This window comes from Nannobrachium achirus, assembly GCF_963921795.1.
Source record: "Nannobrachium achirus genome assembly, chromosome: 22".
Taxonomy (NCBI): Eukaryota; Metazoa; Chordata; class Actinopteri; order Myctophiformes; family Myctophidae; genus Nannobrachium; species Nannobrachium achirus.
In genome coordinates, this window is record NC_137829.1 from 22,354,881 (window position 1) to 22,374,158 (window position 19,278).

At 41.3% G+C, this 19,278-nt stretch overlaps 1 protein-coding gene across 1 annotated transcript; it reads left to right on the forward strand.

The window, feature by feature from the left end:
• Window positions 1–1,272: 1,272 nt before the first annotated feature.
• LOC308307786 (sorting nexin-4-like) lies at window positions 1,273–16,684 on the forward strand. Its single transcript, XM_080753069.1, has 14 exons — window positions 1,273–1,406; window positions 2,516–2,640; window positions 4,150–4,291; window positions 6,480–6,629; window positions 6,860–6,910; window positions 7,724–7,779; window positions 9,526–9,598; window positions 9,857–9,918; window positions 10,131–10,196; window positions 12,647–12,736; window positions 13,139–13,238; window positions 13,822–13,967; window positions 14,671–14,785; window positions 15,247–16,684. Exons 1-14 carry the CDS (start codon window positions 1,317–1,319, stop codon window positions 15,292–15,294), a joined length of 1,314 nt encoding a protein of 437 aa, XP_080609195.1. The 5' UTR covers window positions 1,273–1,316; the 3' UTR covers window positions 15,295–16,684.
• The last annotated feature ends 2,594 nt before the right edge of the window (window positions 16,685–19,278 follow it).

The window sequence follows — 19,278 nt, forward strand, 5'->3', positions numbered from 1 at the left end:
AGGAAAATCTTTGACAGCTAGGGTAATTCTGGGTCTCATTCACTTACTATACATAACTATAAGGGAAACAATGACTCCCAAAAAATATGCTTTAAGTGGGATGTGAGGGGTCTAACTAGGTGTTTTTAATTATTCTGAATCCATTGCAAGCATTTGTTTTGCACGAAAAGCATTCATTGGGCTAAAAACCCATACAAATGATGGTTTAGTGATGAGTCATCACTTTTCACAGTGGTATGGGGGTATTTTTCTAGCCCAATGAATGTTTTTCTTGCAAAACAAATGCTTGCAATGGATTCAGAATAATTAAAAACACCTAGTTAGACCCCTCACATCCCACTTAAAGCATATTTTTTGGGAGTAATTTTTTCCCTTATAGTACAGTGTATAGTAAGTGAATGAGACCCAGAATTACCCTAGCTGTCAAAGATTTTCCTAGGGATGTTGAATTTCAATCTTTGTTAAAATATGTTACTAGACACCTTTACAAACACATTGGTGAAGAAATTGTTTGGTAAGGAATTTATTCCCAGATTTTACAGGTATTCTGCTAATTTTTCCTGACTATATGCAACTAACTCTGACAGTGTACAAATGGAACCAAATGAACCAAATGGACCCGCTTGTACACTGTCAGAGGGGAGTCTGGGAGACCTTGAAATGTAAAAGTTTGAGAAACACTGCCCTAGACTAGACTACTTACCCCCCCCCCCCCCTTTCCACTGTAAATATCTTCATTTTATTTATTTTTTAATTATTTTTTCTTCTTTATGACTGTTTCCCCCCCTTTTGTTATTGATGATATATGCACAGTAGCCTACTGTGTTCTAACTTCTATCCGTCTGTCTTTCAATGTTATATGAGATACATAAAGTGGTTCCTGTGTAAAATAAACCGAAAAGCTTAGCTTTTAGTTGACCTTGGCTTGTAGGCTTGTAGGCCTACCAGTGATTTGCAGGCTACTGTGCCATGAAACTGTACTTTTTCCTATGCCACCTTCTTCAATCAATCAATCAATCAATCAATCAATCAATCAATCAAACAAACAAACAAACAAACAAACAAACAAACAAACAAACAAACAAACCTACAACAACAACATGTCCAAAATAGTGATGCCGCTGCCTCCAGGTTGAGTCCTCCGATGTGGAAAGTGTGGTGATGCAAGGTTTTACAGGTTGAGAGTGGTTGAGCGACACCGTCGTACCTACGCACGAAGTACAGTTTGAGAGGTGCGCTGGCTGTGCGCATGCGTAGTGGCGCAGTCAGCAGTGCCAGCTGACAACAACACAGGAGAGAAGAGAGGAAAAGAAAAGATGATGACAGACTCTGGAAGTGAAGAAGTGGCCGTGATCGGCAACACCGACATCACGCCAACGGAGTCAGAGAACAACATCAGAAACACGGTAGCGCTTTTGTCATCTTCACGCGTAAACTTTGAGGACAAGATGTGTTGAACCTGCTTTTATAGTGACACATCAAACTTTTCCCAAGCCAGGCCCAGCTAGCTGGCTAAATACGGGAGCTAACGTTTACACAGTCAGTCAGTCAGTCAGACAGACAGACAGACAGACAGACAGACAGACAGACAGACAGACAGACAGACAATCCAAACTTGATTGAAACTTTGCTACATCATTTTAACTTTCAACTCTAAACCCTAAACACAATCAAACGTACAAGTTATCGCCTCTCGCCAATGATATTTGTTAACCGTAGTGCTTTAGACTTCATACCTAACAACAACAGCAGCAAGTCATACTTCCTTGCTCGTCAGCATTATTGGACATATAATGTAGTTGTCCAGCCGCTGCAAGCAGCCCATCTGTTCATAAAGCATTCTTCTACATAGATTCATGACACATGATTTAGATTGCTGAGTTTGCAGAACAGGGCAGTTCCTCCTGGCTGTAGTCTCTGACCTGCTGATATGGTGGCATAGTTAGTTGTCTTGTGACCTGTGTTCCTGTGTTGTTCTGCACATGCCACATACTCTCAATATGGATGAATGCACAAACACTTTACCATCTAGGCATTTAGCAGACGCTCAAAGTAAGCCTGAACTCTTGTCAACATGAGTCATGACAGGTATTGATTGATTGAATATTTTATTTGACAAAAATGGAGAACAGTACAAATAGTAGTACAATACAAGGTTTACAGTACAACAGTTAAACACCCTGCCTAAAAGCAACATCCCAAATAAGTCCTTTTACGGTCTTGTTTACGTCGGAAGTCCGGTAAATACTAGCCTACTACTGCATACAATAATATAATATAATTATTACTCATGTATAAAAAACGAAGTTTTACTGTGTGTGTTCATTTATCTAAACAGGTGTGGTTAACTTGATCCTGTATAATTATGATTTACTTTTTTTTGTCTTCCTGACCACCTGATTCTATGTTCCTGCTGATATTCATGATATTCTCTGCGAGTCTGCGTTAATTCCTTGCAGTCTGTCTTGTCTGTCCCACCATCCCTCACAGCTTGTTTTTAACCTGTCTCGCATAGATGGTGGAGCGTGGGACGGCCCTGCTGAGAAAGATGGAGATAAACGTGGCAGAGGCAGAGAAGAGAACGGGGAAGAACACGGTTAACATGCAGGAAACCTACACCGTCTACCTCATAGAAATACGGTGGGTCAACTCAGGAAGGACCTACAGCATCTGCCAAGTGTCCATACCTATTACCTACATCGATACTAGCCCTAGAATGTCTGTGATCTTATGTACATGAAATGTATTCCATATACACAGCCATGAATCGGTTAGCAGACTGACCTTATCCGTGCTACATGTGTACTCACCCGATAATTAATAATGCCTAAGACTTTTGAAAGTTCTTGTGAAATATCTCCACTTGTCCACGAGCTGCACACGGATGACATTCTCTTTGAGCGACGGGGCCGGACCTGAAATGGCTGCTGGACTGAACAAATGAAAACTTCCTTTGAGAACACATGTCTTGGGGGCACACAATTGACAGGTGGTGATTGGTGTGGGGTAATTATTAATCACGTCACCTGCCAATTGTGTGACCCATACGTGTAGTTTGTGCTTCCAAAAGGAAGTTTTGACATGTTCAGACCTGTACTCATCGCCCAGAGAGAATGTTGTCTGTGTGCAACTTGTGGAAAAGTGGAGATATTTTACTAAACAACACACGTTTTCTGATAAAACTTTCAAAGAGATATATGAAACTAGAGGACAATATCTGTCTCCAAGTCTTAGGAATGAATTATCGGGTGAGTATACATGTAGCGTGGATAACATCTGTGCCGCAGAGGTCAGTCTGCTAACTGTGCATGGATAGGACCCATCTATGGCTGTGTATTTGAAATACATTTCACGTATACAGACATATACAGACACAGACATTCTAGGGCTATATGAATACCCATATCTCAGATACTGGAGTTCTTTTTGCTGTAACCTTATGTTATTATATATATTTATTATACTACATGGTATACCTGATAAGGATCTTAAATTCATACTTATTGTTCTTTTTTAAGTTAACGAAACATTATTACTTGTGGTATGTAAGCAACAGCTTTATGAGTTACTATTACCATGTGTGTGTGTGTGTGTGGTTGTACTGTTTCTGGTTGAGGTTAATGTTGCGGTGGTTGTGGGTGTATTACTATATAAACAACAGTGTTATTTCAGTATTAAGGTGGCTATTAAGACAGATAAGCTAATACAAACAGTGTTGTTGATATAAGCCTATCTAAATACTCTGAGATTATGTCAATTTGAAACGGTGCCAGATGAAACTCAACTGGTCTTGTATCTTAGTCTTCTATTTTATAGTCGCTTCACCATTTAATACACAATTTATTCCCAAATACATTCTATATGCACCTACTTTACGGTGATACACTTCATCTTGCATCATTTTCCACATCTTGTGGAATTACATTATATTTTGATGGTCTACAGTCATGCCAAGCATCGATGACAGCTCTGTAAACAAAAGCATAGATTGATTATGCTGTTATGTAGCAGGTTTTGCTGCGGAATTCAGAATGTGTTGTACCTATTTGAAGTATTCCTAGATATCCACATCAAGACTAGCTGACAACAGCTATTATAACTGAAACCAAAAGTAACAAAAGTAGTTTTTAATTTTGTCCCTGTCTGCAGGCCAGCTGAGGCTGTCCCAGAGGGGGGGACACCTGCTGCCCCGGACTCCCTGTGGAGACGCTACAGCGAGTTTGAGCTGCTCAGAACGTACCTGCTGGTCACATATCCCTACATTGTGGTCCCACCACTGCCAGAGAAAAGGGTGAGCTGTAAAATGGATGGGCAGATGAATATTGTTTTTCCATTTTTGCACAGGTATAAGATGCAAAAAGTGTAAATTACAGGAATGGCCGAAACATATTAAAAAACTCATAAAATAGGACAAAACTTTGAACGGGCAGTGCATCTATTATACAAAGTTCATGTTTTCTGTCTGTGTGTGAGTGTTTAATTTGGAGGCATGTCACTCAGAGGGCTGCTTGGCTTCTGCAAGAGTTGTTTAACCACTGAAATCCTATACTTAGTTGAAGGTATTTCCATGGGCTCTATACTTAGTTGACCGTATTCTCATGGGCTACACTAAATGTCTTCGCAACGCGTTGAGATGAGATTGGGTGAAAGTTTCCCCCAGAATAGGGATGCGAGCGTTCTACCTTCCTCCCACCTCCTTTTCAGTGTAGGAAGAAATGAAATAAGATGATACTGTTTGGCAACGTTGTCTCGGTTGTTAGGCCCACACAAGAGAAGACCATATCAGATAAAAGAGAGAGGGCCGCTGAGGATTGATGAATGATAAACACAACTTTTTAAAGAAGCTTTTTAACATCTTTGGACCTGTTTCATTGTGCTCCAAAATATTTGAAAGGAAAAACATGCAACTGCATGTTTCAAGCGTCATGGCCGGATGCATGATCATGACGCCCATGGTATCCTTTTCCTTTCCCCTCAAATATTAGATTTGGCTTTGCGTGTGAAACGACATCGAAAGTAAGATTGTAGTTTCAATGGGAACGCAACTGGCCGTGTCTGGGCATGTTGTTTTAGCTGTCAGGCTTATGTCACAGGCTTGTCACTCGTGACTCGAATGCTGCTTGCTGATTGCCATTTGCTCTGAAACCCTGATGCTTATTAACAGTATATTTGCGGAATATACAGGGGCATTTCCTCTCCACTCTTTTCCAAGCAGCTGTTTCCTATAATGCTGGGAAAACAAGGGCAGCATATTCGCTGTGGTGCGAGCCTGGGCTTTAGATGAGGTGAGACTTGTATCAAAGATTTTTAATATACCAAGATAGTGCAACCTGATTGGAGCCACTAGAGTGTGACATGGTACACAAATCCTGAAAATAGCCTCCTAAGTGGGCTCCAGTGTCTTGACGGCAAATCTCACGAACGTCCTGTTTACTGATTCTAGATCCCGCGAGAGTGTGTTGGGACAGAGAAAGGTCGATAATAAAGTTGACTTTCTCCTAATTTGTGTCTCTGAAAGAAGCCATTTTATTATGAAAATGTTGGGAATATTATGTGGCTTGTGATGATCTGGTCCAATATTTAGTTCAGTGACCTAAAGAGTAGTTCAGAAGCTGTGTTCACGTTGACTCTCCGATTGGAAATGAATAGACTCCAAACCTACTTCTGCCTCCTAAAAAGGTGTCAACCTATTGTACGTTATGTGGATACGGGAAGTAAACCGGAATTGCCACCTCTTGCTATTTCCCTCTTGGCTCCAAGGAAGATCAAAGAAGGAATGGACACCGACGTAATTTTAGGCTCCATGGCCATCCGCCATGACACTCTCGGTGGCAAAACTGGCACCGGAGGTTCGGTGAATAACATTGGAGAATATGAGCGCCGGCTGGGGCAGCTCATGAACAAAAAATAATTCTGAACGATAGAGACCTTTACAAAACACTCAGCTCAGGATTATAAAAGAAAACATGTCACACATTGTTTTGTGCTGTGTTGCTTTTTGGTGAGTACACTGTATGACATTATAGAGGCATCTAAAGAGCACAATTTACGTTTCTGAACCTGATAGTATCGCGAGACTCTCCACCATTCCCTGTCTGGAATCCAAATCTCGCGATAGCGCCGAGACAGAAACAGCCGCCGACGCTGTTTAGCTGCCTCAATAACATTATGTACCTTGCACATCGAAAAGCAAGTGATTGTAAAAATACATGTGATATGTCTTCTTTTATATTCCTGGAGCGATTATACAACAAAGGTCTCAATCGTTCAGAATTATTTTTTGTTCATGAGCTGTCCCTGCCGAAGCTCATAGACGCCAATGTTAATCATCGAGCTTCCGTTGCAAGTTCCGCCACCCAAAGTGTCATGGCGCATGGACCGTGGTGTGGGCGTGACTTATGGTGTCTTCTCCTTCTTTGAGGCTTCTTGCTTGGCTCGTATCCTTTTTTTGTTAACTTCCTGGTTGATATTTTCTGCAGGCGGAGTTTGTGTGGCACAAGCTGTCAGCAGACAACCTGGACCCCGACTTTGTGGAGCGACGCAGAGTCGGCCTGGAGAACTTCCTGCTGCGCGTCGCATCACATCCTGTTCTCTCCAATGACAAGATCTTCTTCCTCTTTCTCACAGAGGTATCGGAGCAGCACAAGCAAGCACACACACACACACACACACACACACACACACACACACACACACACACACACACACACACACACACACACACACTCAAACTGGGGAGTCCTTGAATTTAAAATAAATCACTGTTGAATTTAAAATAAATCACTGTTGTAAACCACATCAGCAAAAAAAGCACAAAGCATATGCCAAACACAATTTGTCATCGTGTCTTATCTCCTAGCAGGAAAAGGAATGGAGAGATGCGGTTCTGGAGACAGGCTTTCAAGACAAGGTATTTGCTCTGTAGTACCGTACCTCTCACATACACGTTTTGACATTTATATCGAAAATCTGCAAGTTTCACAGGCATGGATTATGTTCTAGATCAGGGGTAGACAACCTTTAGGCATGGGTGGCAACATTGGCACAGGGGAGGGTGATCAACGGCACACTAGCAGAAGTGTGAGAGAGGATTTTTATTAATCAATTAAATTAGTCAATTAAATGAAGTTAGCTAATTTATAGCTAATTACATCTTGCACACGATTCTATATTCATTAAAACTCTGAACTCTGACTAGGGAGGGAGTCGGGGAGATGGGTGGATTATTGCTCTGGGTCTAATGATCGTTATAACAATGTCCTGCCAATGAAAATATGTCAAAATATTTGTCATTAAAATTGATGTTGACATGGCACACTGACACTAGAAAATAAAAACATGGCACATTATTTCAAAAAGGTTGCTGACCCCTGTTCTAGATTGAACCACTATGCCCTACACTACAGTATATACTTTGTCATATGACAAGTATTTTAGTGTCTCCATTTGTTTTCAGTGGTGCCGTTAACCATAATAGTTCACCAAAACCGTTCCGTAGTTTGGTTTGATCTATGAATATGGAACATACTGTATTGGTGTTTAGAAATGCAGTTCAACTGTAGGCTGTTTGCTAAATTAAACCATATTTTGTGTGTGTGTGTGTGTGTGTGTGTGTGTGTGTGTGTGTGTGTGTGTGTGTGTGTGTGTGTGTGTGTGTGTGTGTGTGTGTGTGTGTGTGTGTGTGTGTGTGTGTGTGTGTGCATGCACTCATGTTCTCTAACAGGTTGACTCCAGGCTAAAGTCTATAAATGCCATGTTCAGAGTCAAGAACCCGGACAAGTATGTGAACAACAGCACACACTACTGTACACTCAGATTCCATGATTTCATTTCCTCCCTTCAAACATCAGATTGACTTCATTCATTATCTCATTTGTGTTATTATTAGATTGTAGCTTAGATGATCAGAAGTGTTGATTTAATGAACATTACATAGAGGAGGGAGATTAGCCAGAGAGTTTAGCATTAGCATAAGAGGGTAGTTATGAAGTCGTTAGGGTCATAATGAGACATTTCTTATTGCTGAGACATCCAGCAATACATTTAATTTGGAACAATTCTTGAAATCATTAAGAATTGTGTGTAATTTATTTGATGATAATATGAAAGGGAACCAGGCCTGCTACAGGTTGAAGTCCCATTTGAAATTTATTACAGTTTTAGTACAGTTCACAAATTCATAATTTCATGAAAATATTTGTCTTAACTCATTGACTGCGTATGACAAGTTCGATATATAAGTTCGTCAATATGCTTTAATCGCTATAAATCAATTAAAGTATGATCGCCGATCCGCCATTATTTTTTCTCTATTCACCATATTCCTGGCCATTCTATGGAGGCTGCCATTTTCCTTTTACAGGGGGCGCTGGAGCATTTTTCTTTGTGTGCTGCTTCATAAACATCTTTTCACTTCCTCCCAAGTAAGGAAGTGACATGGAATTGTCTGTTGCCAGATTTTGCCAAAGAAATAAGCCCAACAGAAGCAACTACAGTAGGCTATACTACTTTACATTTACATTTGAAAATAGCAGATCAGCAAGCTCACAATGTGTCACATTGCGACACATTGTGAGGTTGTATATTTGCTATTTAAAAAATATTGAGGGAAAACATTTTTTTGAATATTTTTTAAAAATTTTAAGAACATAAATCTGTGTGGAGGTCCCTGGCACCACATATGTTCAGATGGGGGTCTGCGACTGTGGACAAATATGTTAATCTGGGGTCCTTGATATGAAAAGATTTGGGCACCACTGGTTTAAAAAATATTAGAAAGTAACTATTTTTTAGAGACACAAATTGCTTAGCTTAATGCAAGGACAACAGGAAACCAAATGATGTTTTTCAGGCCAGCTTTTTCAGCCTCCGCCTCTTTCAGGATATGAACAGGAAGCCGGGGCGGGGCCAGGAATAACGTGAATACTGTAGCGTCCGTACTACCCACTGAAACCAGATACGGATGATCCGAGACCGAAAACGGGGCGGGACAACAACCCCCTGTATCCTGTCTCCGAACGCATTCGCTTCCTTGTTACACAACATGCAGCGTGCATGCATTCACGATCACTATGGACTATGGAGGGCTGTTGTTTCTTGTTGCTTACCACAGCATGATCGTAGAGCGAACGTGATCTGCGAACCGTTGTGCACGATGTGCACGCACACATCCACGTTAATGGTAAACAAAATGTCGGCAGTGTGGAACATTAGAAGGGGGGCAAAATAGCATTCAGTGAGTTAAGAACTGCTGCAAGCAATGATGATAAATTGTGTGACATACTATTGATTTAGACCATTTCCCTCATGCAGTTTTATGATTTAAAGGTTAAAATCTATTGTAAATCTTCCACTTTCAATGTTGTTCCATTTATTGCAAGGGTGCCACAAGCAACAGGAGAAACCAAAAGCATAGACAAGATGGTTTATTATCTTTAGATTCACACTATGTAGTACACACACGTGTGCGTTTGCATATTTAATTTAATTTTAGTTTTGTGTGGGTGTGTGTCTTTCTTTTTTCAGGCGATTCACAGACCTGAAACACTATAGTGATGAAATGAACACTGTCATTGCTCAGCTACTCAGGGTGCGAGCGGTGAGTAAGGACGACACACACATATTTACTTTACTGCTTACTGCCTCAATGTCAGCTGTTTAGTTCATTTGCATCTTGTCTTGGTGGTTTGTCCTACACAAATGTGGATCATGCAAACATACGACGGTGAAGAACAGCACATTGTAGAAATAGACCACAGAGATGTATGTTTGTACAGTAATGGCGTTTTGTAGAGTAACAAAGGCCATGTAGGATCACATGCTCTCTATGCTTAACTGGTTTCTCTCTGTGTCCCAGAGAGTAGCAGACAGGCTGTATGGAGTATACAAGGTCCATGGTAACTACGGCCGTGTCTTCAGGTAGGAAACATACCACAACATGGCTAGTCTCGCGTAGCCAGATGATTTTGTGCCATTTGGTCATTTCAAGTTATGGCCAAAGCTGTGGCTGCAGTCTACCATGGCTGAGTTAGTCAAAAACTGTGGTTTCTTACTGTAGGTGAAACACCATGTGATATTTCCTGACAAGTTAGCTGTGTTCTGTACTATGTATATATTTTTTTGTTAACCAGTGAGTGGAGCGCTATAGAGAAGGAGATGGGAGATGGACTGCAGAGTGCAGGCCACCATATGGACACGTAAGCGTGCACACACACACACACACACACACACACACACACACACACACACACACACACACACACACACACACACACACACACACACACAGATCAGAGAGAGGGTGAGCTGGAGAGTGAAAGTCAACTGCACAAAACATAGTTAGCTTAGTTTGCGACCATTTCACAAAGAAGTACGATGACAAAATTGCATGTAGATTTTGTGAAACATTGCTCAAATTAGCAGCATGCTAAATCATTCAAAATGCAAGCACCTGTGCATCCAAGCAATTCAATACACACAGATAGGGAAACAGGAAGAACGTGATGTGTGACATACTATGACTAAAACAACTTCAGAGGAAAATGGGCAAGTAAGAGCTACTTCAGAGATTTTTCCTTACTCCTCAAAATGAATCCTTTAGAATGGTAAAAGGTATCGGCGATGTCCGTGCTGTTCTCAGCAGTAAACCTTAAGCAGTCTGTGCACTTGATTGACTCCAGAACACATTGACATGTTAATCTTTCTTAACCCATTAAGACCAGAGGTCAATTTAAAATCCTAACAGTTTTCTGAAAAACATATTTTTCTATATGAGTGGTGCTCAAACTTTTAAATGTCAAGGACCCCCAAATGTATATGCATTTAGCCATTTCACACATCTCAATATATTTTGCCTTCCAGGGAAGCAAAGATATTAGTTGAAATGGTCGCTTTTAAGATATTATAAAAGGGGCTACAAGGTGAATTTAACTTTTTTCTACTTTTTCTGTTTTTTTTTTACTAGATACACAATACTTTTATTGCCACACAACCAGGTTGGTGGTATTTAGTTTCAGTACAGAATTTTGTTGCAGCTCTGACAGGACATAAATACATACAGACATTTACACCATTACCACTTCCAACAATAAATACATGAATACAAGCAAAACAAGACAAGACAGACAGCCATTTAGTTAAGCTGAGGGGGGAGAGGGAGTGGGGTACTGAGTGAGTTCAGAGTTCGTATGGCTGTAGGGAAGAAACTGTCTTTGAAGCGGGTGGTCTTGTTGGAGATTGATCTATAGTGTTTCCTTGAGGGTAGGAGCTGGAACAGGAGGTGGGCTGGGTGGGAAGGGTCCTTAACTCTTTGAGTGCCAGCGCCCTCTAGGGGCCAAAGAATGCCAGCGCATCTCTCATAGGCGAGCGCTTTAGCTTCCAGGACTTCAGCTTCCAGGACCTGACGTGCTCACGTTCATGCACGGCATGGAAATGTCCCGGATGAAGATGCTAACAGAATGGCTATTCCCATTTTGTCATCTAAAAGATCATTTTTGGGCGATTTCGCCGTAAATAAACCTCGCGCCGCTTCCCTAAAACACAAAAAAGAGATATAAGCCTTTAAAGATGCGGTCTTTCATTGGATTAGGCGGAGATTGGCGATTGCGTTCGCAAATTACGGCCGGCCGGGACGTTGTTAGCTTTCGGCTAGTAGCTACAAAAATCAAGCCAGGCTTCAGAAGGCCTCTTATCATTTTATTAATTTAATTAAATAAAGCCGAACTACTTCGGGATCGGCACACTCGTGTACTCATCGGAAGCGGCGCCGAACATCGGGTGAACATTGGGGAGCTCAAAAATGTATTTTAAACCATTTTTAATGGAATATATCGTCGGACAGAGTAGAACGGCTAGCTGGCTAGCGGCTAGCGAGCCAGGACCACCCACGACTCTACAAGCAGCTCGGGGTAAGTGAATTAATAAAAAAAAGATTGTATTGGATTGAAATAAAGCCGAACTAGTTTGGGATCGGCACCAGATGAGTTAATTATCTTACTGGCACGGGTGATGGTTCTGGAAGTATATATGGAGTCCAGAGTGGGGAGGTCGCAACCAATGATTTTTGCTGCCTTATTTATAATGCGCTGTAATTTGGATTTGGAGAGTTGATCAGCTGAACCATACCAGACAATGATTGATGAGGTGATAATGCTTTGTATAATGGCAGAGTAGAAACAGAGCAGCAGTCGTTGTTTCACCCTGTACTTCCTCAGTTGCCTGCGGCCGCTCTTGCCTGGTGGTGATCAATTCAAATATTTAAAAATCACTTTTTTCAAATAACTGTCAATGAACCAATTTATTAACTATCCGTTTTTTGACATCCCTATCTGTTACAAATGCACACACACACACACACACACACACACACACACACACACACACACACACACACACCCCTACTCAGTACATTTTTCGTGTGTGCACTGCACACAGACACTGTGCTTTATGTATTGTGTTTGTGTTCACATAATACACAGACACTGCTTTAAGTGTGTGTGTGTGTGTGTGTGTGTGTGTGTGTGTGTGTGTGTGTGTGTGTGTGTGTGTGTGTGTGTGTGTGTGTGTGTGTGTGTGTGTGTGTGTGTGTGTGTGTGTGTGTGTGTGTGTGTGTGTGTGTGTGTGTGTGTGTGTGTGTGTGTGTGTGTAGATATGCTGCATCAGTAGATGACATCCTGGAGGAAGAGGAACACTATGCTGACCAACTGAAAGAATATCTCTTCTACACCGACTCACTCAGGTATGGGGGTGTATGTGTGTGCGGTGAACCATTTTGAAACTAGCCTGAGATCGATTCCAATTTCGGGCTTTTGATCTGGTCGGGAGCGGAAAGAGCCTACGTCACTTTGTAGTCCTAGACGGACTACACTTTGGCCCGGAACTACCAAACCGGAAACAGTTTTAACCCAAAACAATTCCCCACACTCAAGGACATGATTTTAGTACCTACCCAATAAAACCCTTGATGCGGTGTAGTTTTGCTTATTTTCTGAAATGTGTGTGTGTGTGTGTGTGTGTGTGTGTGTGTGTGTGTGTGTGTGTGTGTGTGTGTGTGTGTGTGTGTGTGTGTGTGTGTGTGTGTGTGTGTGTGTGTGTGTGTGTGTGTGTGTGTGTGTGTGTGTGTGTGTGTGTGTGTGTGTAGGTCTGTTTGTAGGAAGCATGAGTTGATCCAATACGAGCTGGAAACTGCTGCTCAGGACCTGGCCTCCAAGAAACAACAGAGAGAGGAACTGGCAACCGGGGTGAGACACTCTCCTTTACGCAAACCTACTCATAAACACACACGTTTAAAAACACTAGCCCTTACCCGTTCAAAGATATGAGCTCCGAAATGATGTGCATTGTGTGGGTTATGGGATGTGCACTGTGCACACAGTATATGAAGGATGGAAAGTAACTTTAACTGGTGCTTGCATGATAATATGTCGGAGCATCAATGTAAGAAATACCTGTTTAGTTTAATGGCTATAGAGGTACTGTGTACCGATCTGCATGATTTTACCCCTGTTCTAGATTGAACCACTATGCCCTACAACAATGTATACTTTGTCATATGACAAGTGTTTTAGTGTCTCCATTTGTTTTCAGTGGTGCCGTTAACCATAATAGTTCACCAAAACCGTTCCGTAGTTTGGTTTGATCTATGAATATGGAACATACTGTATTGGTGTTTAGAAATGCAGTTCAACTGTAGGCTGTTTGCTAAATTAAACCATATTTTGTGTGTGTGTGTGTGTGTGTGTGTGTGTGTGTGTGTGTGTGCGCGCGTGTGCGTGTGCGTGCGTGTGTGTGTGTGTGTGTGTATGCACACTTTTGTGCGTGTAGACAGTGCGTGTGTTCTCTCTAAAGGGGATGACCAGTAAGATCTTTGGCCAGGAGAGCCAAGAGCAGAGGGAGAGCAGGGTTGCAGCCCTGGAACAAGGCATCCAGGAGGGAGAGGAGGCCCTCAAAGAGAAGAACATGGAGTCCCAGTAAGACACACAGTAGACCTACAGCACACACAGCTCAGTGGCCTTGTGGTTACCATGTCTGCCCTGCGATCGGGAGGTCGGGTTCATATCAAACACTGCACAAATAGTACCCAATGCCCTCCTGCTTGTCACTCAGAATCGAGGGTTGGGTTGGGGGTAAGTCCCTGCCACATGCTAGCGTCATGTCCAGGGGAGTGTAATTGTACATCAAGTAGGGCTTAACGATATATCGTCATTGTTATGTATATGCGGGATATTAATATTGCAAAAATCGACAATATGGACGATATTAGTTCCCCCCTCTTGCCTTGCGTGTGGGTTACAGGAATATACAGCCTACATTGTATTCAACCAGAGCACCCTTTATTTACACTCTGCGGGAAACAGGTGCTAGGTGTCTATTCTAGGCTGTGCGTTCACGTCTGGCCTTATTATCTAGTCGCCCAAAGTTAATTATTTTGACACGAGAACGCCTTGCATTTTCAGCTGGAAACAAAAACGCTTTGGTGGACATCAGATCATGTATCATCATAATGTTTTAAAGGCAGCGAATCTTAATATGGAAATAGAAAATCTATCCCAAGCCTATTGATGAGTTAATTTCAGTTTAGGCCAGATTACATGCTTCTATTCATATTCAACAGAAATAAACAGTGACGCTGACAATGGACTATTATGCATTTGTGTGTTTTTGTTTCTTCAGGGAGTTTGTGCGAACAGCCTGGGAGGACATAGAACGCTTCAAAGAACAGAAGGACAGTGATTTGAGGGAGGCACTAATCAGCTATGCCATTATGCAGATCAGCATGTGTAAGAAGGTAAGGCATGTGTGTGTGTACTGTATCTGTGTGTTCTGGCTGTCTGTGTAATTGACCATAACATTCACAATTTGTCATTTCTTTCCCACCTCCAGTTGAGTAAGATGTGAGAGCAAAATGGCTGCTGAGCGAATATGCTCATTTCCCCCTTAACCCATTTACGACTGAGGCTGATTCTAAAAATGCCTTCTAATTTCTAAGGTTTCTTAAAAACTTACAAAATTACAAAAAGGAGTTCCCGTCTTGAAAGGTAAAAAAACCCAAAAGGGGTTCCTTTCCTAAATGGGATGATAAAGTTTATGGAACATGCATGTCTAATTTATCTGTTAGTTACTTTTTACAGTTAATCTTACATTAATGAAATCTCACGCATGAGGAAGAATTGTTTGAGCCTTGAGGTTGTTTTGTATCTTTCACTCACCGGCTCACTGATTTTATTCCACACACTCTTTCTCTCACAGGGAATCCAGGTGTGGTCCAATGCCAAGGAGTGTTTTAACAAGATGTGAGCCAATCAGCCTTTCCGATGCTCTACAAACTGTCAAAATCAATCACCTTTTTTTATGACTAGACTGGGACCCTCTGTCAGCCAATCTTCCAGCCACAGTCCTGCACTGCATCATTGCAGCCCAGATCTTCAATTTGTATGTTTGGCTGATTGAAAGTTACTGAGAGTGAGACACACATCTAAGAAGACAATGATTCCAGGTCAAATCCTTTTTTTAAATGTGGAGCTGATCCCTGCCTCTTTAATTCACATTTTGTTTTTCAGTCCCACTCACCATGCACACGGCTGCCTGCAGTAAGGGTACCTGTTGTAAAAGTTCCTCTGTTTACATATAATTTTCACACTGGTTGAAACACAGTTGCTGCATCCCCATGATTAATTGTTTTGGAGGGTGGATAGAGACCTAGACTGCACATGTTGAACATATGGTGTTGTGAAAATGGAGCACGCCATTGTCCTTATTATTTCACCTGAGATTAGCTATTAAGAAGTAATATACTTCAGTCAGTTCTACCCCCTCTTTCTTCAAACAGACTATATGAACTGTAGAGTTCCATACTAATTTCACTGTGAAAATAGGTAATAGTTGTAATGACATACAAAGAAAATATATCTACTGTGTATATCTATTTATATATAGCACTAGAAGACCAGAAAGCTGCTTCATGCTTTCATTCAGGTTAAATTCACTGTGGTCATTATCACTACTCATATAATCTATGTATGCAGAGGAAATCCTACACAGCTCATTTTAAATCACAGATCTTGAAAAGGGCTGGCGCAATCCCAATGTTTTGGTACCGCTAGATAAACAGAAAAAGGGTTTCAAACACAGCTTGTCATTTTCAGTTAAAGTTACGGGCCATCCTATTGCTTACAGGCTGCAGAGTTATGTACTTGCTGGTAGTTTGAGGGTTCTCACGGTACTGCAGATTTGTGCCACAGTTCCTAGATCTCCCAGTCATAGCAGACATGTGTTGTTTAAGTCTGAAGGGAAGTCCAGCTGTTTGGAATTCATTCTCCCAGGACTCAAAACCAAAGGCTCCCCTCAAACATTTACAGCTTAGGTTTCAAATGAGAATTACAATTTCATGAGAATTACAATTTTCCCCCCAGACACACAGACGTTTATTCAACTGCTATTTAAATATCCCTCAAAACCAAGTTGTGAGACGGTTGATTTTGCTGGTATTAAATTAACCCTGAGTTTCGCATGGGTGCCACACACCAAAAAATAGCCGATCTACACGCTCTCAACACGTGCTGGTACGTGTTGTCGTCGATTTTTACTGGCATCCAACTTGGGTTTAAGAATAGCTGCCAAAGTTGTTTGGCAACTCCTTGTGTTGTACAGCCCATGGGTAAACAAGGGAAGGCGGGGGGGGGGGGGGGGGGGGTGTAGAACCACTGCCAGTATGCCTCTGTTGGTAGTGTTTTCTTTTCCTCGCCAAACGCCTACACGCTCTTACATGAGACACATCCCAGTCACTCGAGACCTGACCTCACGTCTCGTAAATGCAGTAGAACCTGGTTCATTTGAACCTCACAATGGAGGAGGTTTTGATGAGTTTCCAGCTATGAGCCATGTTGGTAGAATGTGAATGCAGATTCAAGTCTATTCTTTAATGGAGATCTCAATTGCCTTAAGTTTTTAATTAGTATTAGTTGTGTGCTCGAGGAAACAGACCAAACGGGATCTTCCATTGACATTCTGGGCTCTATTATGATCCAGGTCTTATGCCTTATGCCTTAACTTCTTTGCCTTTTTTTTTTACTATATATACATATTTTTTTAAATATTTCAAATAGCTGATCTGCAAGCTCACAACGTGCAGATGTAGATCAGCATTTGAAGTATTTAAAAATGTATTTCAAAATAGTGAAAAAAAGGCAAAGAAGTTAAGGCATAAGGTTCATAATAGAGCCCACAGTGTTCTCCGTCGTCTTGAGTGCCATGCCCCAGTTCCTATAGTTCCTGTTTGGGCAAAAACAGAACACGTTTTGATCACAGCATGTCATATGGGCAACCAAAAGTGCCATGTTTTAACCACTTCTGATGAAAAAGCTCGACCACATTGCCACTGAAAATGTGTTGTACCCTATACGGACAGAGTGATACTTTTTCTTTTATTAAGCAGAAAGATTAGAGGCTTATAAGTGGAATTGGTGTAAATTGATTGACTTACAGTGTAGTGGGACCTTGAAAGTTATACAGAGTTTAATTATTACCCATCTGCACATCCTACCCTTTTATGTAAATATTCATAATCCATATACTTCTCCAGGATTGAGGCTTTGAGATGTTTTTCTTTTCTTTTTATATATAGGCTAATGAACATGCTGAGAAGATTTTTTTTGTTTTGTTTTAATGTTTCTGTAATCATTGTGCCAAGACACTAATAAACATTCTTTTTTCTTTTTTACATTATATCAAAGGAATTTCTGCTTATTTCTTTTTTAGTTTTAGGCACTGGTTCTCAGCAGGGCCGGTTCTAGAATTCTGGTGGCCCCAAGCTAGATTTATTTTGGTGGTTCCCCCAAAACCAGGGGTGAAAGTGGCTTGAAGTTCTTGCCAGAACTCCTGGAGATGAAAATCAGGGACACCTCTTGACCGTGGCTGAATAAAAATCATGAAATATGAAAATGAATGATAGTGATCCACAGATAAGCCCTAATCATTTTGATGTTTTTGTTTAATCTGTTAAAAAGAACCTACAGTAGCAAGTTCACACTTTTGAGTGTTACTTGCATAATATCCTATGTAAACCACACTTCACACCCAAATATGAGAAACATTAACATTTCCTTTTTCTGCTGTGTGTTTTTAAAAGTGTTGCGAGTAGTCTACTGAAAACTTAATTTGATATTTTCGTGCTCTAGTTTTAACAAGAAACATGGAGACTGCCATGCTCGACTGAAACGTTTTCAGACTTATCAGGATGAGAAAGCAAAGCAACCTAACCTACAGACATGAGAGCAAAGTGGAGAGCAACTGTGGTTCAACAAGACCATCATAGATTATTTTATTATGCATTGTAATTTTGTATTTACATGTTTTTATAGGATATTTGTATGTTTCTTATATGGACCCCAGGAGGATTAGCTGTTGCTCCAACATCAGCTAATGGGGATCCATTAAATCCCATACAATATGTCCACCTGCACCTGATGGAGGCAATGCATGCTGCACAGGTCACAAGTTAAACTGCATGCTACATGGAATAGGGAGTCAGTCGCTGCCAGTGAAGTTAGTGCTGAATTGTCAGATGTCATGAAAGCTGTGAAGAAGCTGTGAAGAACACACAGCTCTACTTCACCATTCTGAGGCTTGATGGATTTTATAGTGGAGCTAACACTCCCAGCACAACCATCCTCTGATGTGGCCTCCCTATAGTGGTTGTGGCCCTAAAGTGACCGCTTATATTGCTTATAGCAGAAACCGGCCCTGGTTCTCAGCGTTGGGTCAGGGGCCCCCCAGGGGTCCTTGAGGGCGTTCCCGGGTCCCCCCCCAGCTAAATGATTCTTAGCCCAAATGGACCATTATGGATCTGTAACTCAGATAATTGATTAAATTGAGTTCAATTTAACACTGAGGTTGATGGGTTTCCAGAGAGAAAAGACATTTGTTGTTAAGGGTCTCTGTGGTGTAATCATGCATATGAAACTGGGGTTCCTTTTAGTTTTAATTAAAACGGTTGAGAATCACTGATCTAGTGGTAGGAGAGGAGAATGGAGGATAACAGGTTGTAACAGCTTGCCAAGCCTCCAGGAAACTGCTTAAAAAAAGGTTATTAAAGATATCTCACTTGGTTTCGCAGAATGAGCTCATGTTTGTGCTTTTAAAAGGTGAACGGTGAAGCAGTTGTATAAGGGTGATCGAGCAAGACTATTAAACAGGGATGAGGTGGTGCAACTTGCAAGTCAGCTTACAAGTTCAATCTATTAGTATTTTAAACCTGTGTAACTTGTAAATAATGTAGGCTAT